Source organism: Protobothrops mucrosquamatus, unplaced genomic scaffold (assembly GCF_001527695.2).
Source record: "Protobothrops mucrosquamatus isolate PMUCROS unplaced genomic scaffold, P.Mucros_1.0 scaffold1137, whole genome shotgun sequence".
NCBI classification, from domain to species: Eukaryota; Metazoa; Chordata; class Lepidosauria; order Squamata; family Viperidae; genus Protobothrops; species Protobothrops mucrosquamatus.
In genome coordinates, this window is record NW_015387355.1 from 94,530 (window position 1) to 119,192 (window position 24,663).

At 34.9% G+C, this 24,663-nt stretch overlaps 1 protein-coding gene across 2 annotated transcripts in view; it reads right to left on the minus strand.

Annotated features, from left to right (window-relative positions):
• LOC107291525 (neurabin-1) overlaps positions 1-24,663 on the minus strand; it is a 49,277-nt gene that overhangs the window by 1,821 nt on the left and 22,793 nt on the right. Inside the window, exons 12-17 of one of the 2 annotated variants that reach the window (XM_015820529.2) lie at positions 22,170-22,479; positions 13,104-13,185; positions 11,028-11,099; positions 9,552-9,747; positions 4,018-4,134; positions 1,120-1,308 (exon numbers count right to left, since the gene is read on the minus strand). In XM_015820529.2, the coding sequence (XP_015676015.1) occupies positions 1,120-1,308; positions 4,018-4,134; positions 9,552-9,747; positions 11,028-11,099; positions 13,104-13,185; positions 22,170-22,479 (966 nt within the window). The remainder of the gene's footprint in view (positions 1-1,119; positions 1,309-4,017; positions 4,135-9,551; positions 9,748-11,027; positions 11,100-13,103; positions 13,186-22,169; positions 22,480-24,663) is intronic. The other variant, XM_015820530.2, reaches the window with a different exon arrangement.

Below are 24,663 nucleotides of genomic sequence, written 5' to 3' on the forward strand. Positions count from 1 at the left end.
TTTGAATCTTTGAAATTCTTAGTCTGGATTCAACCCAACGTGTTTCAGTGTAAATAAAATGTACTGGACTACAGAAAATCTTTTCAGAATCTTTCTTCTAAAAACCATTAGGTTGCCCTATAGAATCTAAAATACCAAACAACCAGTTCTAAACATGTGTTCACACATTTGTAAATAGCAGCTGCTTTTTATTACCATGTACAGACTGCTGTGAATTCTGAGGGAGCTTTCAAAAAATGTATTGTGGCAGAGGATTTTGAAGGGGAAAAAATGGAATATCATTCAGAGACTATGTAAGTAAACAGATGTACCAAGTGAAGTAGCCAATAGAAAACAAATAGGATTCTAATACCTCCTCAGTCATCAAGATCACTCTAACAGCAATTTCTGGAATAACTTAACTTCACAGGACAATTGACAAAATTAAAAGAAAACACCTCACCCATATAGACCAGGCTGTATTTCTTAAAAAGGATAGATGATATCATAGTAATGTTATAAACCGATGTAATATAAATTTTAATCAACAGATGGCAACCTTTGATAAGACTATAAACCCATTTTGGCTTTTTTAAACATTACATCATGCACTTACAATTCTCTTTCTCAACCCAAATAAAAACTTAAAATGAATTTGGACAGATTATAATCCTATACTGCTTAATAGTGAATAATCCTCATTGAATACAATGAGACTTGCTTCTGATAGTTTTGCCTTGGATTGTTTCCTATAGTTTAGGAGGTAAATCCTAAAATGGTTTTACAACATAATCCTGAACAAGCTGTTTCCTGAGAAAACCAACTGTGTCAAATGGATGTCTTCATTGATGAGCAAGCATATGGGTTTGCCTTCCTATGGAGTATGCAATAATTTAGGGAAATACAATATTCAGTGTATTATTCTGTTCTCACATGGAGAGAGTATGTAGAATCTAGAAGAAACCACAAATTAATGTTACAAGCCCTACATAGGGAAGGAATATTACTGCATAATTCTGCAATAAAAATCCATTTATTACAAGGTACTGTTCTACTCAGGATTTACTAAATACAGTAAAAATTATAATTTATACTAACACCTTAAGTATAATATAGATTTATACAGAAACATGGGTTTACCTTCAACTTTTCACTGTCGAGCAGCATTAACTGTTGCCCATCAATATTTTTGCTTGTGAATTCTGAGATGTACTGCTCCATGTTCATTCCCATTAGCCAATGGCAGACCTGTTGTGTGGTCCATTCAGAAATGGGCCTGTTGTGCCACTGGTTTTGTTTTCCAGTAGCTGAAGGTTCATCATCTATGGTCTGATTAAGTAAAATCAAATTAATCAGTTTTCCCCAATAAACAATAATTTTATTGACTTTAAAACTAGAAAACAATTTCCAGTGTTTTAAAATCTTAGGCGGCTTTCACAATGGACTTAACTTGAAGATTTTAAAACACACCTGTGTCAAAACAGGTTTAATCATTAGATCTCTGAGACCATTCCTTACATTGTTCTCCATATAAAATGTTAACATCTTTTGAATAGATGAGTCAGTGACTTGTTTTGAAGTTAAATAACATTCCATGCTCTTTTTATGTGCGTAACAGCACAAAGTGAGCATCATTAAGACAATGAACAAAACTTGCCAAAACCCTGGCAAGAGGCTGTTGTACTTCCAAGAACAGTTTGATAAATTACATTTGTTATTAACGTCACTAATTATATAATTAAACTGGTCGAACACAGAAAAATAATTTGAAATTAATGATAAAAACCCTTTAGGTTCTGGTCTTCTAAGTACAGAATAATGATTGAGACATCTATGATTGTTTATTGCAAAGCTTCCTGGAACTTAAAGATGGACCAATTAGAAAAAATAAAAGAAAAAAATGAAATCTGAAACCATTTTTATATTGCTTGACTAACATGCAATTTCTGTTAATTCAGTGATTGGGCCAATGGAAGCAATTGTAATGCTTAGTTATATATACATAATTCTATGTTGGTTTTAATATATAATTAACTGCAAAGTACTCTTTTATTGGAGAATTGGTTTGTTTGCCCTAGTTTGCAGTATCTCATGAAGATATTGTTAAAAGGATAAAGATCACATTCTTTGTCATCAGTACCACTTCTAACAACAGTAAACCCATATTACTTTACATATTTCTCCTATAGCACATTACATTTCTAGCAAGTAGCTGATACTTTGATCAACACATTTGATCCTGGAATTTCATCCTGTTTGCTAAAAACTGGCAATCTACTATTTTAGTTTGCATGTTCTTTCTGGACCAAGATATGCCATTCATTTCAAATTCACAACAAAAGAGGAAGTCTAAAATGCCTCAAGTTTAAATTCAATTACTGTATTAATCTTGGTGGCCCTGCTCAGACTGAAGTATAAACTAGCTTGTACATTGCATAAAGCCATAATGTGAATTAGAATGAGTTAAAGCACAATTTGAGTCAAATCACACAAGCTGGTATGTCTGGCCAATTAGAAACATTCAGATACAGGTAGTCAGCTAGTACTGTAAATCAGTGGTCCCCAACCTTTGTGGCTTGGTGGCCCGGCTGGGGGGGGAGAGGGGAACTGGGCTGCGTGAGCAGTGAGCCAGCCCGCACATGCAGCTTTTGCGCACACATGGAAGGGCTGCACGCACATGGGCCGGCCCGCTGCTTGCGCAGCCCAATTCCATGGCCCATGGCCCAGTAGTGGGCTACAGCCCATGGCTTGGGGGCCCCTGCAGTAAACTTTAAAGTAATTTTGTTCACTGTGTTTAACATGTTGTAAGATGGGAGTTAAATAGCTGGGCCAATCCCATTTTAATTTTTTGGCTACAGTACCATTATTCAGGAGTTCCTTACCAAATTTCAAAACATATTGCAAAATTGGAGAAGCTTGGAGACAATAAGCAGTGCACAAGCTACAGATTGCCTTTCCCTACTTTAGTGTATCAAGCAAACCAGAGAATTCAGTTTATTTCTTTTAAATAGGAAAGCCATAATATTAAACAAAACATATATGGATGGAGCCATCATTCTCATCCAACCAAAATTAACTCGTTTCCAACAAAGAAAATAAACAGCCAAAAATAATTAAACTGCTTAAAAAATACAACATTCTTAAGACAACTGGAAGACACAGATACAGAAAAAAATTAAACTCCAAAATAAAATTCTTACAAAGCCCCAAGAGCATAAAAAAAGAGAAATTACTAGCATAAACATTTTGTTAAGAGTAAACCACATGCAGGACTGTTAACACTTATCAGCAAATGCTGAGCTTATCTTTTATTACAAACAAAAACAAAATAAAAGCCCTCACTCAATCCTGCATAATTCTGAAAGATGCAATTTTCCCACTTAAAAAAAAAAGCTTCATAAAGATTCTAAAATAATTTCAACGGCTAGAATTATACCTTATGGTCCAAAGATTGAAGAAGCATCTTAGCATGGAAAATAGCAATTGAGAACTCTGTATTCTGTTAGAAATGCCATTACATGCCATTCATATCAATCCTACCAGCAGCTTCCTTATGAAGTATATTGGATTCATTAGAGCTACTCAGAATCAATAAATCATAGATTTGGGTTGCAATTAAAAAATGTTGTGTATTGGATTCATGCTTGAAAAGATAAATGTCTTTATCTTTTCAAAGATATATTTTCTAAATGATGGTTTTATTTTTATATGGACTGTAACATTTACTATTATTTATTTAAAAATAAATTATAACAAATAATTGATAAAATTATCACTTCATTTAAATATTTAATGAAACGTATCATTTATTATATTTAGAAAAACATGTAATAAATGTATTATACATTTATTATTTTATTTACAAAACTCCACAGAAAATGGTAATGTTGACAAAGAAAAAAAATAATGTATTGAACTTAACAGACCAAAAACTGGCTAGGATTACTAATGCCTATTATTGTTATGTTAGGCAAACTGAAATGACAAGGTGGTCTGAATTGTGACATCAACAACACACACAGACACACTGAAACTCACCTCATCTGAAGAGAAGGTTAAAGTGTGTGAACGCCCTGAAAGATTAGGCTCTGCCACTAACCCTGACAGATCACAACTTGGCTTGCTATGATATGAATCATCTATGAAAATTCTACTCTGCAAACAAGTGAAAATAATGTTTTGTTAACTTATCCCTTGGAATAAATCACAAGGAGACAAAGTACCTTTTTTTAAAAAGTAAAAATCAAAAAGCACCTACTTAACAATAGCATTAAGCTATATATATCTACAATGATATACATCATTTATACAATCATTTATGTATTACTTCCCAACATATAAAATATATAAATAGTGAGGTTTTATCAGTGGGAGTGAAGGAAGTCTTTTAGGAATACAGGGTTAGTGACAAAGTTATTCCTTGAAACCAGTGGCCATCTCAGATATGAAGTTTTAAATCTTAACGGAAAACGGAGATTTCCACTAGCAGCATTAGCTACTGGCTATTTCCAATTATGCAAAGGAAAAGCAATTTTGTTGATTGACCCTTCTGGTTGCAGCCTTTTTATTTTGGAGTTTCCTTACAATCCTCAGAAATGTATTTTACTAAGAAGATGTGCACAAATGGGCAGAGGAGACAGAAATCCTTTCTCCTGAAAATATTAACACCTTTGCTCAAGTCTTATGGGAAATGTGTTTTAGGATATTGCTCATCCCAACCACGACTCTAGAGATACATTTCAAAACAGTTTGGATTACAAATCTGAGTATTAGTTTATTTAGCCAGAATAGTTATCCAAAAGGAAAAAAAGAAACGAAAATGTGTAGTTCAAGTTTTTGTAAGAAAATTAAAGGTCTCCTTAAAACGGGTGATTTGTATTATTATTATTAAGTGTGTAAGTTATTTGATTCTGTTATAAGTCTGGGTGACATCTAAGTTTAAAATAACAAAATCTGAGAATGGAAATGTCTGAAAAATATTAACAATGAAATCTCACAAATCAAACATCATATAAAGGACCACCACCCATTGTAACTCAAAGTTGGGGGAAGAGCCCAACTTTAAGGGCTTGTTTAAATAATGGGGACCATATAAATATCTGGGAAGAATATTGTTTCAGAGAACAAGTGCTATGACTGAGGTGGCCTATTTCCTATGTCCCATCGTGTGATACTGTTTAATTGATGGGATATGCCCACTCTGCTCAATTATATAGGATGGGCAGAACCTATAAAATAGTGGTCCCCAACCTTTTTTGGCACCAGGGACTGGTTTCGTGGAAGACAATTTTTCCAGTGTGGGAAAGAAGGGAGGAGGAATGCGCAACCAAGATCCGGTGCATGTGCAATTTTGCTTGCCTATTGCTCACCTCCAGTGTGGCCCTGTTCCTAACAGGCCACGGACCGGTACTGGTCTGTGGCCCAGAGATTGAGGACCCCTGCTATAGAAGATAGGTAGATAACCAAACCTATACTAGCCTTTATAGGTGATCACTAGCACCTTGAACAATACCCGGAAGCTTACTAACAACCAGGGCACCTCAAGAATTGGAGGTGTTATGTGGGCATACAGTTGCAGTAAGTGGTCTTTAAGAGCTACTCATGTACACTACTGCAGTAGTTCAAACATGAGGTGACCAAAGCATGATATGAATGTTTTAAGGGTTCCTGGTCCACATATGAACACGAGCACTTGAAGAATCTGTATGAAGGCCATCCTGGCCACAGCTGCCCTCTGCTCTTTGAGTAGAAACTATAGTTCAAGAATATTCGCAAGTTATGTAACAGTCCTAAAGAGGAAGTGTAACCCCTTTGAGGATAAAAGAGAGAACATTTCCAGATTTGGTGGTCCAAAAAAAAACAGTTAATCAGTTTTGTCATGGTTAAGCTTAAGCTTATTCCTCCCCATACAGTTCTCCACACACTCCAGACACTGTGACAAGATTTTGACAACATCATCTGGTCAGTCAGGGGTTGATGTATACAACTGGGTAACTTGAAAGAAGAACAAAGTGACAAAAATAAGAAAGAATAACTATTTTGATCCTAATTATGCTTGTTAAAAATGAGTTAAAAATCTAAGTACATACTTGCATATAAGTTGAAAGGGCTTAGATTATATTTATTTTTATGCCTATATCCTGCCTATCTGCACAGAATAAACTTTTTGTCCCAGTTTGAAATACATTTAATTATTTATTTTTTCATTGTTTCAGGGAAATAATGTTTGGAAAAGACATCTTGGTCAATTTAAATTCAAATTTAATGTCTCTATTTATTGCATTAATGTTTTATATTGGCATTTATATTGGTTTTAAATGGCCTAGAGTTGCCTTTGGCATGATGAGTAGCATATTAGTTTAATAAATAAATACATTCCAAATGTATATTATAGCTGCTGCTACAAAGCTGAAAAATATGTACAGGTCGTCCTCAACTTACGATCGTTCACTTAACAACTGTTCGAAGTTGCAACGGGCTCAAAAAAAGTTATCTACAACTTGTCCTCAAAGTTACAATTGTTGCACCACCCGGCAGTTCATGTAATCACATTTTGGACACTTGGCAGCCAACTTACATTTACACCTGGTTGCAGCATCCTGCAATCATGTGATCATTTTTTGTGATCCCACTTTTTTTTTTTTTTTGCAAAAACGCCCACTGGATGAGCTTGATTTGGACTTACAGTCTTGTGACTTGTTTAATGATTGTCATAAAAATGGCTGTAAAATAGAGTCTGACTCAACTTATGACGGCAATGATTTATGACCAAAATTCCAGGCTCAACTGCGGTAGTAAGTTGAGGGCTACCTGTATCCGTTTAGCTACTTAATATTTCATAGCCCAGAGACACTGAGCATCTTTAAAACTTTTAAGTCACTCAACATTACGTGCTAGTACAACTCATTTAGTATTTGTTATTTTGGGCTGCATTACAAACAAATACTGCTAAGGATTAATGATCAGAATCACCAAGAGAACAAGTAGCTTAACTGAAATTAGACTACTTTATTAATACTTTTATTAAGATCTCAATCAATAGGGATTTGAAGAGCAATGGGCAGAATTGATTAGGAACATACTCTTTAAAGCTCCTTATATTTTCCTTGAAGAGGTCCAGCTTTTACATCAAGAAACAGCATGAAAAAAATGTTAAACCAGGAACTTTACCCAATGGACTTCACAACATAAAGAAAGTATAACTAGTTTTAACAGCAACTAGCACGATGTCATCATAATAGCATGTGAAACTACTTGTTTAATAGACATACTTGTTTAATAATTTGCAAAAAGCATTTGTGCAATAGCTTACTTATGCAAGACGAGTTACAATATGGATTCAATATTCACACAAGAATCAAAAGTGGTGATTCTACAACTATTACATTGCACCAGCTAAAATGATCCCATTTGATATGAACTCAATCAATTTGTATTTCATATTTCTTGAATTAATATCTTTAATGTAGTACAAATATTAATTAATTTTGATGGAAAAAGGGAAATGCCAGTCAGGCTCCCTACAGTGGAGATATAATAGCTGGGTAAGGGGATCAAACAACCAAGAGTTTGTTTTGCGTCCCACAAGACTCTTAGACAAACATACATGAATGTATGCATTGTGCTAATGGATCCACAGAATGGTCAGTCCGGATCCAACCCATTATTGCTTCACTAATGAATTACAAACTGCACTGGCTAAATTCACATAATATCCTAAGTCAAACAAAACTATATTATGGTTTAGTTAAACCTTAGGATGATTGTGAATCTAATCAGAGAGCTACTTTCCTGATTGATTCGCTTTATCTTGTCAGCTGACAAGCCATAAAAAACAAGTTTTCCCTAGTGAAAGGAAACCATTCAGCCATTTGCAAGCAGGCATAAATTGGTTAAAATTATGTTGGCAAATACTTTGCAAGCTTCCAAGATATAAGAAATGATCTGCCAAAGAAACGACAGACAAAATGAAAAAAAGCATGGTTTGGAAGGCATACCCAAGATTATCACAAAACTGAAATAGCAAACGAATCTATAAAAGAAAACCAAGCTATAGAAAGATTTACCCACTAAATTTGAAATTAACATTATCACAAAGGATTTAGAATGCAAGCTTATAAACACTGTATGGGATATAAAACAAAGCACTAGACTAGATGGTGAGACATTATTAGATTCAGCTTTGGAATAATTACTTTCTGTAAGCACAAAAAATGTAGCTTTTAACAGATTTAGCTATTTATTATTTATCTAAATATCAACTCTTGATACATAAAAATATGCAAGAGCCCCTCTCAACAATAAACATTTCAGCAAATTTACTTAATATTTTTACTTAATTTTATAATATTTTTTTATTATAGTAGAGGAATCCCATTGTCTTCCATGTGTTATTGCTTAAGAAGTTTAGAAGAAAAAATTGCCTGAAGTTTCACTAAATATATTGAACAATTTTACTATTTTGAATATGTTGTTTGCATCTTAACCAAGAAAGTTGCAGAGTTGATAGAAATTTCTTCAAAATGATATGATGGATCACTGGTATCAAAAAGTAGTTTGCTTACTATGATTAATTAATATTGATTAATTAAATTACTGCACAGGCCACATATATCAACTTTCTGACTCAGTACTTTAGCAGTTCTGTTAAATATGAAGCAGGGGATTTAATAGTAATGTTTGATTTAACAACAAAAATAAAAAAGGCATGGATTTATGCCTTCCCACATTTCACATTCTTTTTTTAACATCTTGACAGCCATCTTGCAAGACCTTGGATCCGTCATTACTAATCAAGATTTGCCAAGTAGAGACATGTTAACTTAAGGAAAGTTAGCATTAGTAATTTTGTTCTATATTTGTGGTTAGTTGCTTTAACTCTTGTACAATTATACATATCTTTATAAATGTTTGGAAAAGCTGTCAGAAGCAATTTGTTATTTTTTTAAAATAAAATTTTAAAGAAGCTAGGAGAAAGAAATAATTATCTTATAGTTTGTAATGAACTACCTTTCATAAACAATATGAAAGGACCACTGAACCCAGAAAGATTCTGATCTTACAAAACATTTCTCCTGCTGGAACCGAGCTCAACAATTGTTTCTCTCTTAGCAGTCTTTTACACTGCTAAGTCCAATGCCCTAAGGACTGAATTATTCCTTAAATAGAAGATTTGACTGAAGAGAAAGAAAAAGGGCTCTCTTTCCCATGACTTGAATTACTCGAAATGAAATACTGCCTTGTCAGAAGCCTGAATCCAACCCTACATATTTCAGTAGTCCTTTTTGGATCATAGTGTAGAATCTAAATTTTATCCAGCATTTCATGCCATACTGAAATTTCACACATTAAGAGAGATCTCTGTAGTTTTAAGATAAACATCCCCAGAAACGTCGGTAATATGTAGTGATGACTAACATGTAAACTGCATTTCCAGGTTGTATACAAGATATAAGGTAGTCCTTTGGGTTCAAAGAAGACATAAGATAACTCTAGGAAATCCTAGCAATATTAACTATTGAGGAAGTCAGTGTATCTAAATTGCATAATATATTCAAACAGACTACATTTACCTTGCTTCTGGTCTTCTCTTGACTTTGTTCAATGGCAATATCCTGCCCACCCTGAGAAAAACTCAGGGTGCTACTAGAGCTATGTTCCTTATGGCTGTCTCCAAACCAAGAGAAAGGCATACAAGTAGGAATAGGTGAATCGGAATCTGAGGCAGATAAATTGTTGTCAGGGTCTTCCAATAATTCTCGGGAACCTCTGAAATAATATCATGTCCATAAAACCATATATCAACGTTTACTCTACATGCAAATCAAGCTATTTAATGTGTTTGTCACAGTTCCTATTTTAACATTCAGTATAACCATTTATAGCACAAAACTTAAATAAATTTAATAAACTGTGAATAAGCTTGGCTTACTATTTTTAAAGCATTTTAAAAAATAGTTCTGTTACTAAGGGATTTTTGTCTTATTCTAGCAAACAGAAAAGAACTGCCAGTGCTGAAAACCTTTTAGCAATAACTTTGGAGTAGGTACACAGAAAATGTATATAAGTAAAAAAATCTCTGATTATGTAGCACTTTTCTTTTTTTTAGGAAAGTTTATGTAAGATTGGGTATAGAAACAGGCTTTTAGGTGTTGTTTTCTGTATGGAAAATATTACCTCACAATTTAATCCATGAAATTCGCTTTTTCATCTCACTATTAGCTTATTTTATTTTATAAAAAGGACAGAATTAAACTGCTTCATAGCTATCTGAAAAAGGTCTCTGAAATCTAAAACATGTTTATAAAGTTATTTCCAAATTAAAAGCAGAAATACACATTTTTAAAGATATAGATTGGACACAATAAGCACAAATGAATCATTTGTACAATATTCTGAAGATGAACCCAAGCTCTTCAAACCTTAACCCATTTTTGAGTAAATTGCTATATAATAGTATCAGAGGATACTACGGCCAAATGATATAGCTTGCCGTTAGACTCTGAACACAGTGCGTAACAAGACACAGGGACTAATTCTTCAAAAATATAAGAACTGGTTCTTAAAATACTACATAAAATATTTCATTCAATTGTACTTCCTCACATGGCTCATAGTTATTCAACACTATGCTGGACAGTGTGAAATAAAAAAAAGAATATTTACAGTGTTTTAGCAATACAATATAAAAAGTTTCACCAGAAGTTATTATACTGTAATCTTAGGATTAATAACTTAAAAATATATAAAGAAAACTGCAGTGCAACTTGGACTTTTAAATACAGAATTTAAAAACAAAAATTTAAAAGTATAGGACTTTGGTACAGTAAGTGTTTGGATTCTAGATTTTCTGGAAAAAGATCTTACAATTTATAAAACTGTTAAAAAACTAACATGGAAAAAACCCTATATTATGTAGATTGATAGAACACTTGCACCTGAAGGCTGAAATTCTCAATAAAGTATGCAATACTGAACTGTGAATTCTTTCAGAAAAAAAAATTCTAGTTCCAAAGAAATACTTCAACTTGGAATGTATCTATGTATACCTGCTGTCCAGAGAGCCTCTTGCATTTTCTTTTTCTTGCTTTTTGCCTTTACCACCTGATTTTCTTAGGCCCCTGAAATTATATTGAACCAATAACTTAAGCACTTCATAAATCTTAAATTGCAATCCTTACCTAGAAGTAAGACTTATTAATTAAAGCACAAATTTGAATAGACATGTACAGGATTGAGTTATTCTAAAGTATTCACATTAAAAGCCAAAATATAGCAGTTTATCACTCTACTCTGATAAACACATAAATCACAATATATTTTACAGTTCAAAACGTTCACAATAGAATATATGCTACACTTAATACTGTTTATGAAAAATTATTTACTGAAGAATGAAAAAATGATACAGTATAATATGTTTTCCTAGCTTCCCATAGATATGAGGCCTCACCCAACTCTAGGGCATTCCAAAATTTTAGGCCACAAATTATTTGATTTACTCTTGTTAGAGTACAATGGTATCTATTATCACCCAGAATTCTTATGACTTGTATACCAGCAGTGGTTCTGAGTACTTTTCGGCATTATGTATAACACAAGATAGAAAAATGTGGGTTAGACAGCATCACCACCAGATGGATTCGTAGCTGGCTGACCGGCCGTACTCAGCGTGTAGTCCTCCATGGAACCGCATCTACATGGAGGGAAGTGTGTAGTGGGGTGCCCCAGGGTTCTGTTCTGGGCCCAGTGCTCTTCAACATCTTCATCAATGATTTGGATGAGGGGATAGGTGGGGAACTCATCAAATTTGCAGATGACACCAAGCTGGCAGGAATAGCCAACACTACAGAAGATAGGCTTAAGATACAGAAGGATCTGGACAGACTTGAACATTGGGCGCTATCTAACAAAATGAAATTTAATGGTGAAACAATCACTTAAATATGAGCCAGCAGTGTGCTGCAGCTGCCAAAAAAGCCAACACAGTGCTAGGCTGCATTAACAGAGGGATAGAATCAAGATCACATAAAGTGTTAATACCACTTTACAATGCCTTGGTAAGGCCACACTTGGAATACTGCATCCAGTTTTGGTCACCACGATGTAAAAAAGATGTTGAGACTCTAGAAAGAGTACAGAGAACAGCAACAAAAATGATTAGGGGACTGGAGGCTAAAACATATAAGGAACGATTGCTGGAATTGGGTATGTCTAGTTTAATGAAGAGAAGGATGAGGGGTGACATGATAAGAGTGTTCCAGTATCTCAGGGGCTGCCACAAAGAAGAGGGAGTCAAGCTATTCTGCAAAGCGCCTGAAGGCAGAACAAGAAACAACGGATGGAAACTAACCAAAGAGAGAAGCAACCTAGAACTAAGGAGAAATTTCCTGACAGTTAGAACAATTAACCAGTGGAACAACCTGCCTCCAGAAGCGGTGAATGCTCCAACACTGGAAGTTTTTAAGAAGAGACTGGACAGCCATTTGTCTGAAATGGTATAGGGTTTCCTACCTGAGCAGGGGGTTGGACTAGATGACCTCCAAGGTCCCTTCCAACATCATCATCATTATTATTACAATTATGCTAAATTGTCTTTTACCTTTAACAGCAATTTGCTATATAATAAAAAAAACCTGATAGCTATTTTTCTAGATTTTAGGCTACTTCAAAAACATTACATGCAAAGATCTAGCTCTCTGGAGAAGTAGAGAAGTTCTACTTTTAATTAAATCTAGATCCAAATGATAGCCTCCTTATGATGTTAAAAAGTAGTCTGAACGAAATAATTTGGTTTCATTATTTAAATGTATACAAGTAGTCCTCACTTAATAAGCATAAATGTGTGCATAATTTTGGTCACAAATTGTTGCAGTTGTTAGGCAGATCTCCATAGGATCTGCCTTGATTTTTATCACTATTTTTACAATGATTTTACTCTCTAGTGGCATAAGGCAAAAAAAAAAATTCCCATGACAATAGAACAAATTCCAGGACATACTTAAAGTGGTATTTTAATACATGTATTATCAGCAGTAATTATTCAGATGAATATCTAACTTTGAATGTAACAGAATTGTAGCTTAATAAACCAATGCAACTTTCTGTTGTTAAAAAAGTCATACCCAAAATCTGGAAAACGTCTTTTGGATTTTCCCACAGAAGAACCGTCTCCTGATTCAGCCTTTTCTTCAGCTCTTTTGTCATCTGTAATAAATATATTTACTGACATAAATTATGTACCATAATGATAATTTAATCAAATGATGAGAGAAAATAGAGCAATTCTACATAAGGATAAACAAGAGGTTATTGAAGAACACTTTCTTAAGGCGATAATGTTAAACTCCTAGATCTTAAGAACAGCGAATAAAGTGCAGTAAATATTTCACAGGAATAGGAAAATTAAAATAAGCTTTCCCCCCAAGATAAAAAAAAAATTAGACGTTTTTAAAATATCTTTGCAATTACCAATGGTGAAGACAAACAAAGGTAGCAAGTTCTCAAGAAAAGGCCTAGTATTTATAGGTACATTCTGCCTATCTATTCAAGTTTGAAAGAAGCACATAATAAGACAGGAAATTCAAACGCTGAGGAAGAAAACCCTGATATTGTCTGATTCCAGTAAAAAGCTGGGTGACTTTGAGCCAGTGAATCTCTCTCAGCCCAACCTATCTCATAGGGCTGTTCTGGAAAAACAGGAGGAAGGTGTGTTTTGGATATAGTCATCATCTTGAGTTATTTGTAAAAATAATAAAAAAACAATAAAGGCAGGATACAAACAAACAAACTCCCAATACCAGCCATCAATGACAAGAACCTCTACTGCTCTGAAAAACAGCAATCGGTTTTTTATCTACTGTGACACACTGAAAAAAATACAACCCCCATAAACGATCCTCAAAGTAAAAACACAGAGTATAGTAAATTACTGCTGAGGACAGTTGTAGGAATCCCTTCAAGCCAGAATGATATTTAGACTACTTAAATATTGAAAAGCTTTTTCATTGCTCTAATTTTTCCATCAGCAATTCTTGAAGACCGATACAGGAAGGTCCCACAGAAAGAGATTCTGTTCATGAAGCTCAGGGGCCATTGAATCCTTGTCCCATGACCTGCTTTACTGCATTTTCTGTAGACTTCTTAGAAGCTTTTTACTGTATTGGAGCCTTTATTCCCTGGCCACTCAGGTGAATTATACGTTCAATATTTCTTATTAAATAAAGGTCCCCAAATAACAATTGCTAACATTGCATTACTAGCATTTATAGCATGGGCTAATATAGTTAAAATATAGGTAAGGTAAAGAATGACAAATAAAAAAACAATATTATCATTTCCTTTCTTTTTCTTCTTCTGTCCTCTTTTTAAACAATTTAAGTCCTGGATTGTTAAGGTAAAACATATATTCATGCATTTGAAATACTTTTTTAAATATCCTTTGTTTTTAATCTATTGGACAATATAAAACCTTAACAAAAATGTTACTTCTAAAATGACCTAATACGTCATTATTCTACACTGTAACTGTCTCCAAAGGCATCCAATTTCCAGTCACCTGCTGTACATCAGGGGATGAAAGAAAGTTGGGTGTTCAGCTTATACTGTAAAACTTCAACGATAATGAAAGCATTGTGATGTAATGACATGGTTAAGTAGGGGCTTAAACAAAAAAAGTTCAAGATCTCTTAAACTCTGCAGAGATTCTCAAATCTTCAGGACATGCCAAAATTAAGATTTCAAGAATCTTGATTAAACTGCAGCAAAGTTGGAAGACTGGGATTACGACTGAGAAGTAGAAAGTTGCTGAGTAATGAAAATATTTCATTTGTGGAACCTTTTTGTAACAATAGAATGCAAACAAAATTATATAAATGTATATAACAATACTAATGCACCACAGGATTAATATAGCAACATATAAATGAAAAGAAAAAAGAAGGCCTAAAAATGCATTTATAAGTAGTTACAAAAACTGACAATATTCCTTGAAGTCTTCTTTGTCGAAAACAAGTTGGTAAAGTTGGTAAAAACACTGTTGCAAATCCATTTTAATTTTTCCTTCCAGTGCTGTCTAATTCTTCTGGTCAACTCCCACGCTCTCTAAATCCACTATTTTTGTACAGTATCTTGATATATTCCAAATACTGGGAATACAGCCAAGAATAATATGCACATTTTTACCATACTGCAATAGAACCAGAGTCATATTAATAATCTTGCTGATGTCGGCCCCAAGCACAATAATAACAGGATACAGTCAAACCATATGTGTTTACTTTCTAATTCCTGAGGGAATCTACAATTACCCAAACATTAATTGTAGTCACCTCTTTTCAAACATTCTTTGAGGTGTCCAATATACATGATATATATTGTTGTATTAAAATCATTTTAAGATAATAGGAAAATAATGTCGTATGATTTAATGTGATCCTCCATTGATTTTGGCTCTTTATAGCCAAGGCCTAAAGGTAACTACTATGAAATTCCTTCAAACTTACTATAAAGAGTACGCTACGGAGCAACATATAACTTTTCTGGAATCTCTAACTATTATGGGGCTTCAGAAGCAGTAATTACATATTAAATCAAATAAACTAAATAATGTGCATAATTTGAATATACTGCTAAAAACCAGAGTGAGATTTTTTTAAATTCATGTTTTAAAAACACTTTCTTCAGACTTAGGTCGACCCAAAGTGATAACAATATTAGAGTTTACACAAAAAATCAATTTAGATACTATTTTGAACCTGAATATTTTATTACATGTTACAAAAACATCAAACATATCATAATAAAAACAATGAGATAAAATACAGTGCAACAAGATGACCAGAAAGGCAAAAGATACAGTAAGAAAAGGCAAGACGATGTACCATTCTAAAGCTGTGCAGAATATTTTGGTCTATATAGTATACACCAAATTAACTTGTTATTAGTAAAGCATAAATTCTGCAGGCTGAATGTACACACTTACCAATGGCTTGCGTTATCTTAAACTCTTTTGTCTTCCAGAAATATATTATTTTTAACTGTGATTACTGATGACATGCAAACTTTTTATAGGTAAATGGTTCAGTTAGATCTGTGACCAATTGGTGTTACAGTGGTACTTTGGTACTCAATGTTAATTGGTTCCAGAAGGTGCAGTGAGTACCAAAACAATGAGCACCAAACAAATTATTCCCATAAGGAATAATGTGGTGAGTCACAAGGCAGCTGACACTGGCAAGCTCTAGCTTGTGGATGGAGTACCAAACAAACAATGAGTATTTGAGTACCAAGCAGTTGAGTACCAAGACACCAAGCAGGCAGAAATAGCCAACACTCCAGAAGACAGGCTTAAGACACAGAAGGATCTTGACAGACTTGATCATTGGGCGCTATCTAAATCCAATGGTGAAAAAAGAAAGATTCTACATTTAAGCAAGAAACCCCAAATGCACAGGTACAGTATAGGTGGTACCTGGCTCAACAGTAGTAACTGTGAGAGGGATCTGTGAGAGTCCTTGTGGACAATCACTTAAATATGAGCCAGCAGCATGCTGCAGCTGCCAAAAAAACCAACACAGTGCTAGGCTGCATTAACAGAGGGGATACAATCAAGATCATGCGAAGTGTTAATACTTTATAATGCCTTGGTAAGACCACACTTGGAATACTGCATCCAGTTTTGGTCACCAAAATGTAAAAAAGATGTTGAGACTCTAGAAAGAGTGCAGAGAAGAGCAACAAAGATGATTAGGGGACTGGAGGCTAAAACATATAAGGAACGGTTGCTGGAATTGGGTATGTCTAGTTTAATGAAAAGAAGGACGAGGGGGGACATAATAGCAATGTTTCAATATCTAAGGGGTTGTCACAAAGAAGAGGGGGTCAACCCATTCTCCAAAACACCTGAAGACAAGACAAAAAGCAATGGATGAAAGCTAATCAAGCAGCGAAGCAATCTAGAACTAAGGACAAATTTCCTAATAGTTAGAACAAATAATCAGAGGAACAACCTGCCTTCAGGAGGTGTGAATGCTGCAACACTGGAAGTTTTTAAGAAGAGATTGGATAACCATTTGTCTGAAATGGTATAGGGTTTCCTGCCTGAGCAAGGGGTTGGACTAGAAGGTCTCCAAGATCCCTTCCAACTCTTATTCTGTTAAGGTACCACTGTACTTTTTTATTTTATTTTTTGTCTTGCATAGTTGAAGGGTCCACTCATTTTAAACTGCCTTTGCCTAGGTCCTATTACTTGCCAAAATTTCAGAGGTATGACAATAACTCTCAATTTGAGCCAAAGTGAGGGTAAAACTTGAAATTCCTTATTCCAGACAGTAGACAACAATATAATAAAGAAGTAAGAATGAATTGGAACATGTGGGAAGTTAAATCCACATCTCTTAGCAGGTACTTGTAATTTATGCAATGAAATCTTCCTGGAGGTCCTTGCCATAGAAATCTATTCAATACCTTACAAATTTAAGATAATTGGATGGAATAATAAATATATAAAAACCTCTTAAAATATAAATCAACTGCTGTGCTGCATTTACCTTAAGTATACATCTTACACCAAGTACTCAAAGTAATCCTTGATTATCTGTCTGGATTGTCTTTCATCTCCAAAACGGGAAAAGGTCATCAGCTGAAAATACTGCTGGAATTCTTATGTTGTGATAAAGAAGTCAATATACCGTATATACTCGAGTATAAGCCGAGTTTTTCAGCACATTTTTTGTGCTGAAAAATGCCCCCCTCGGCTTATACTCGAGTCAGCGTCTCGAGAACTGAGGAAAGTGAGTACCGTAGTTCTTTTTTGGGGGGGGGAAATCTATGCAATCACTAAAAGTCGACACTGAATATTTTTTCCCAGTTCTTTGTGGTAAAATTAGGTGCCTCGGCTTATATTCGGGTCGGCTTATACTCGAGGATATACGGGTATAAATTAAAATGCGCAATCCTTACACTTTTCCAAATTTTGTTACAGCATCAAGTCTGATTTACTGCAGTTTATAGAATTTATATTTATATGTTATATATCATCTATATAAATAAAAATGTAAATGCTCGTTTGTTCAAAATCTTAAATCTGCGAAAGTTTTTCACCGATTGCTTTGAAATTTTGACACAACGTTGCATTCGAATACGCGCGTGTTTTTATATACCTATATTATATAGATGTCACACCTGTGACTGGTAAAAACATGCTTTTTTTGAAAAACAGCGCCATCTGTTGGACGTAAAAGCAACACACGCTTTTACCAGACTGAGCCACAGCAACGCGTGGCTGGGTACAGCTAGTATATTAATAAGATTAGGAACAGACATTTCTAGTCTATCAAATGCAAAATATCATCAGCATATAATAACAATAAGGAGGGCATCCTTCATGTATACCGTACTGTAAATTTAACAAAAGAGAGGCCCACTATTTTAACAATGATTTATAGGTTAAATCAATCTAAAATTTAAAAAAAATAACAAGAATCCCAAATACAGGTAATTTTCTGGCAATTTGGACCGGAATTGCCATCACTCTGCTGTGTGACATCTCTTAGCAAGAGCAGTCCCTGTGACAGTTGTGAAGCAAGACTGCATGGGTCATTAAGTGAGAACCTCACATGGCTGTAAACTCTGGCTTCTGGGAAGGTTGCTTCTGGCAAGGAACAACGGCCTGATGCCCTGTGGACAACGGGAGACATTATGGCTAAAATAATGGCCATTGGATGCTGGATCCAGGCTACTGAATTCTCTCTAAAGCAAGATTACCCATATGAACTCCAGATGAGAGGGGCGGATGTCAGTAGAAGGCAAAACCACACCTTTTTACAATGTCTTACAAACAACTGAGAGTCCTTAGATTCCAAAGAGCTCAGAGCCATTAATATAGCCTTTTATGGACTCAAGGTTCAACCAAACCCGAGCATTTTAATTACTTTGGAGTTTACTTTTTTATTGCTCATTAAAGATTGAAAACCTTGACCGCAAGTCTAGCTGTGTTAGTTATATGTGCATAATATAATCTTTAATAAAATTATTAGAAAAAAGACTTTGCTTGTGGGAAGCAGTCAGGAATCACAGTCACATGACTGCAAGAATGTAACTTTGAGGAGCTATTAAGCCTAGCTCAAGGACAAAATAAAACAATCCAGCCAAATTCAGTCTTTATTTACATACACTATATAGATAGAATTTTGCCAGACTAAACTTATCCTATCCTAACAAATGTATCCTGTGAGATTCTAGGGAGTGGCTTTTCTAAATCTCTCCCACTTCCCATGATCCAGCTCTGGACTATGCTTTTCTCCCCTCCCCCACCTTTTTTTTTTTTTCAAAATGTGCTCCCTCCTTCTGGGAGCCTCCTGCATTATTGTAGTCTGTCCAATCACCTCCCCCTTTGCAGACCCATTCCATCACAGTATCACTTGTTCAGCATTGTCGTAACTTTGAATGTCACTGAATGAATGGCTATAAACCAAGGATTACCATTAAATCAAAGACACTTCAAAAATTGCCAAGAGACTATATCAGTTGCTTTCTCATCATCAAAATAAATTATAGCTGTCTTAGCTCTGATCAATTTTTTAGTTAAAGCTGATATGGTCAGAAGCTTGAAAAAAACACTCTGAACTTGGTGGACTATATAGGTAGTATAAAGAGGTAAACAATTACCTGTTTAGAGAATTATACAGTTTTTGCATTTATTTTTATAGTTATAGTTTTTGCATTCTTGTTATCTATCTTTCCCTTTTGTATAGGACAGTGATGGCGAACCTTTTAGAGACCGAGTGCCCAAACTGCAACCCAAAACCCACTTATGCATCGTCGGGTGCCGGGTGGGTGTGGCCCATTGGCTGGGTGTGGCCAATTGGGAGGGCGTGGTTGCGGTGGTAACGGCAGACTGGGTGGGACTAAAAAGTTCAATCAATCAATTCCAACTTTGCAAGATCTTTTTTTTCCCGCGAGAAGTTGAAATTGACTGATTGATTGAACCTTTTTTTTTTTTTTGCACACGGTGGTGGAGGCCTAAAGCAAAAAGGTTTTATAAAACCCAGCTGAAGGCCTAGGACTGGGACGACGGCGTGCGTGCCCACAGAGAGGGCTCTGAGTGCCGCCCCTGGCACCCGTGCCATAGGTTCGCCACCACTGGTATAGGAGGACAATAATGATATCTTCTTAAGATTCGGCATTAACATTTCTAGAATTCATTTCAGTTCTAGTCTTTAATGTGACCCAGTCACTCCTATACAAGCTCTAAAATACTCATTCCTCATATCACTTTTATTTTTAATTACATTCATAGAACAATGTTCTATTTTCATCAGAATCAACTCTTTCAACCTAACTATTCCTGGTTCTCTTTTACTACACTTTTTCAACTATCTTTTTATAGACAATATACAATTTTTTTGAGGTAATCCTTCCCTTATCTTCATTTTCCCATTATTTCATCAAGTGTTCTTTTTAACACTTCCCACTATTGTTAATTTTGTACTCTTCTACATCATTCTACAATACGATTCTTTTCACCGTGTTTCAAGGAAGCTTTCAGAATAATTCCAGAATAGTTTCCCCCCTGGATTATGTTCTTTCAAAATGTTACACAGTCTTTCTCAAAATTCATCTCTGGTTTTTCATTATCATTATTAATTAAAATACAACATGTAACAACCACCACCTTATTGATTCCTACTCTCATATATTGTACCATAACCTACATATACCAATTTAAAAACATCACTGCTTTCATTCAATTAAACTTACACTTTCATATGTGAATTCATTACTCCACAAGATCAGCCTACCTTCAGATTTATTACATGCTTCATTTTTTAAATAGTTTCAGATAGACAAATACAGGTAGTCCTCAAATTACAACCACAATTGAGCCCAAAATTTATATTGCTAAGCGAGATATTCGTTAAGTGAATTTTGCCCCATTTTATGACCTTTCTGGTCACAGTTATTGAGTGAATCACTGAAGCTGTTAAGTTAGTAACATGGTTGTTAAGTGAATTTGGCTTCCCAACTGACTTTGCTTGTCAGAAAGGTGATCACATGACCCTGGGACGCTGCAATGGTCATAAGCATGAACCAGTTGCCAAGCATCTGCATTTTGATCCCATGAGCATGTGATGATGCAAAGGTTGTAACTGTGAAAAATGGTCATAAGTTACTTTTTTCAGTGCCATTGTAACTTTGAACAATCACTAAATGGACTGTTGTAAGTTAAGGACTACCCGTATTCTATTTTCTGTCCTTCATTTCACTGTAATTCAAGCACTTTCCCATTTACTCTTTTCATGTCTTAAATCACAATCTTCCATATGCTATGGTCATCACCAGATGGGCTCATATGTTAATACTGACTTCTGCTACTCATCTTTATTTTGATCCATCAAAACGTTCACATAGTGCTTCAAAATGCAGAACAGGCAATTGATTTAAGATCTCATCAGAAGTTTATATTTTTGAGTTATTCTTAATTTAAAATGGCAGGAAAAGAGGGGGGATAGATATTATAAGATGAAAAGGAGATTAACCAATTAAATTGTAATATGTACTTTTAAAACTTTTGAAAAATTATTGAAACAATGTAATTTGAAAAAAATAGAAGAACAATGTATTCAGTTAAAGCATTTATTATGTCCCTGGTAGACCTTGATACTTTAGCAGTCTCTGGATGTATTGTGTAAACTGAATAATTCTTTTATCCAAGTTAAACTGATAATTCAATAAAAACAAACAAAAATATTAAATAAAGTTTGATAATATAAAAGTAATTTTAAATATGGAATTGGAGCATCCTATATTGCAGAACCAATATCTTTCTGATTTAAGATGCAATGTTTCTTAAGGACTCATTTAGTCCAACAAAAAAATTCTCTTTAGGGTATATTAGATTAATTGTTTAAAAAAGATTGACTATCGTCTTTTTTTTTTTAATTCCAGAGGTGCAATTTAGTAGAATATCATGTGTTTTAGGGATATCTGTTGGTTACTGTGATGCATCAGATTCATAGAAGTAAATTCAGAGATATAAGTATGATGTTAATATCCCCCAAATTTGACATTGCCTATGTATGAAGAGCAAAATATATCTTGCTCGGATAGTAGTGAAAACCATAATTGTACATTCTTGGAAAAATATGTGTACAGCAGATCTTAATGTAACACAATCATTTTAATATTACCTTTGTTCACTTTCCCCTTTCCTTTTGATTCTCTTTGCTTAATATTTCGGCAATATCCAGGAGAATTTGGAGCAGAATCATCAGTAGGTAGTGACTGAGATATTCCAGCAATGTCTTCTGTCTGCAGTTTATACACTGGAGAAGAGTGCACAGAAACTGGTGGACTTGGTTCTAATGAAAGGTCACTGTTTTCAGCACATTCCAATTTATCATTTTTTGTATCTGTATCACTTTGCTCTGATGAAATGACCTTTTCTGTCACATCTGAGAACTTACTCAAGGTATCTTCTTTTGTATCATCATTAATATCCTGAAACATAAGAAAACAACATTAATATTCTAAGCAACTTTAGGACTATGATTTTTTAACACCCAGGTTTTCCTATATTGTTCAATTGTTAAAGCTGTTATCCATAATTCGCTGTGAATCACCTTGCTGAAATAACTTAAGGTAACATTAAGACAGTATCTTTTCTGTGATGCTTTCATTGTTGTGAAATGTTTTTGCTAGAAATATTCCCTTCCTGCATACCACTCTTTCTTTATAACACCAACTTAAATTGCTTGTTGGCATACCAGAACCTGTTGCTTAATTTTGTTACAATTTCACTTTCATCACATCTTTTCATCTCTATGTACTTAAATATATAAATGAGCAAGGTAATTATATTAATATGAAATGTTAAAATGTTAAAATGTAATTGTAATTACACATTCTATTATGCAAACATTATATATTGTTTTGTAATAACATGCATAATTCTTTACATTATTATGTAGTAACATATAATTAAACATTCTCTCTCTCTCTCTCTTGTACGTGTATATATTCCTGATAGTTAGAACAATCAATCAGTGGAATAACCTGTCTCTAAAAGTTGTGAATGCTCCAACACTGGAACTGGAAGTCTAGTAGCAATATAGCTAGGACAAGCACTATCAGCAGAAACTTTGTAAAGTCAAATAAAAACAAGAAAATATCACCAGAAAATATCAAAAATATCTTTTGATATTTTATTGTTCTTCTCTTGATTGGGATTGTTCCAATCTATGTATGCAGAAAAGCATGTGAACGAACAACTGTATTACCCAAACATAATTTTTAAAAAGATAGCAAAAAGAAAAAAATATGTCTTTTTCAACCATAATAGAAGTTACTTTTGTTTGATTTCTGTCATTTTCCAAATTTCCAAACATTTCAAAGTTTGTGATTCTTATATTCTACAAAGGAGTTTAAAAGAATAATTTACAGTTACTGTACAATGTAACTTTTAATTAATACCAGATTTGAAATAAACATAAAATAATTTAATGCAAACCCTTTGTTGAAGTAGAGGTAGGTGCATTTCTTTAAAAAAAAATCTTATATTGAGCCATGGGGGCACAGTGGTTAGAATACAGTATTGCAGGCTAATTCTGCTGACTGCCGGCTGCCAGCAGTTCAATCCTGACAGGCTCAAGGTTGATTCAGCCTTCCATCCTTTCGAGGTCAGTAAAATGAGGACCCAGACTGTTGGGGCAATATGACTCTGTAAACCGCTTAGAGAGGCCGTAAAGCATTGTGAAGCGGTATATAAGTCTAAGTGCTATTGCTATATAAATAAATGCCAAATTATTTTTCCCCCCCTTATCAGCTGTTTCAGTATGGATTATAGGGCTAATCACTGGGCTGTATGCTTTAAATTGATTTTTAAAGTCTTTCCACATTAGTAATGATTTCCATAAAGCTGAAATAAATGTAAGAAAAAATCAGTTTTATGAGTGAGAAATAAGTATTTCCTTAAGCAGTAGAAAAAGGTCTGTGAAATTATATACCTTCTAGCCAAACCCAAATCCACAAACAAAATGTAACAAATGTAATCATTACTTTATCCTCTTCTACCCAATTTAAGTTAGCTATTTTCCAAGAAGGAAATTACTTGCACATGCTGGAAAGAAGTGAGACTAAAGAGATAATATAAAACCCCTTGTGTCCCTGTTAACTGAATCCATTTTTTAAGGAACTGTATATGTCAGTGGTGGCGAACCTATGGCACGGGTGCCAGAGGCAGCACTCGGAGCCCTCTCTGTGGGTACACGTGCCGTTGCCCCAGCCTTGCCTCCCCCCGCGACCCCCTTCTCTCCAGCAGCCCCCCTGAAGGAGAGTTACCCTCGAGGGTAGCCCACATGGAGCAGCGCAGCCAAGGACATGGCAGCCAGGCAGCATAGACAAGACTCTGCTCTCACACCCCATCATGCAGTTGATGCTGCAGGCGCGGGCAGAGGGTGTGGCCGCCATAGCACTGCTGGGCTGCCTGGGCGATCTGCAATGGGCCCTGGAGGCGGTAAGTGGTCCTGTGGGAAAGCAGGACGGGGGATGGGGGGCAGAGTGGGGTCAGGGCAGGGGGCTGGAGTGGGGGCAGGGCCAGTTTTTGGGCACTCAGTCTCTAAAAGGTTCGCCATCACTGGTATATGCCTATTAGCCTAATATTTCTCTTAAAGTCTGTCAAATGCA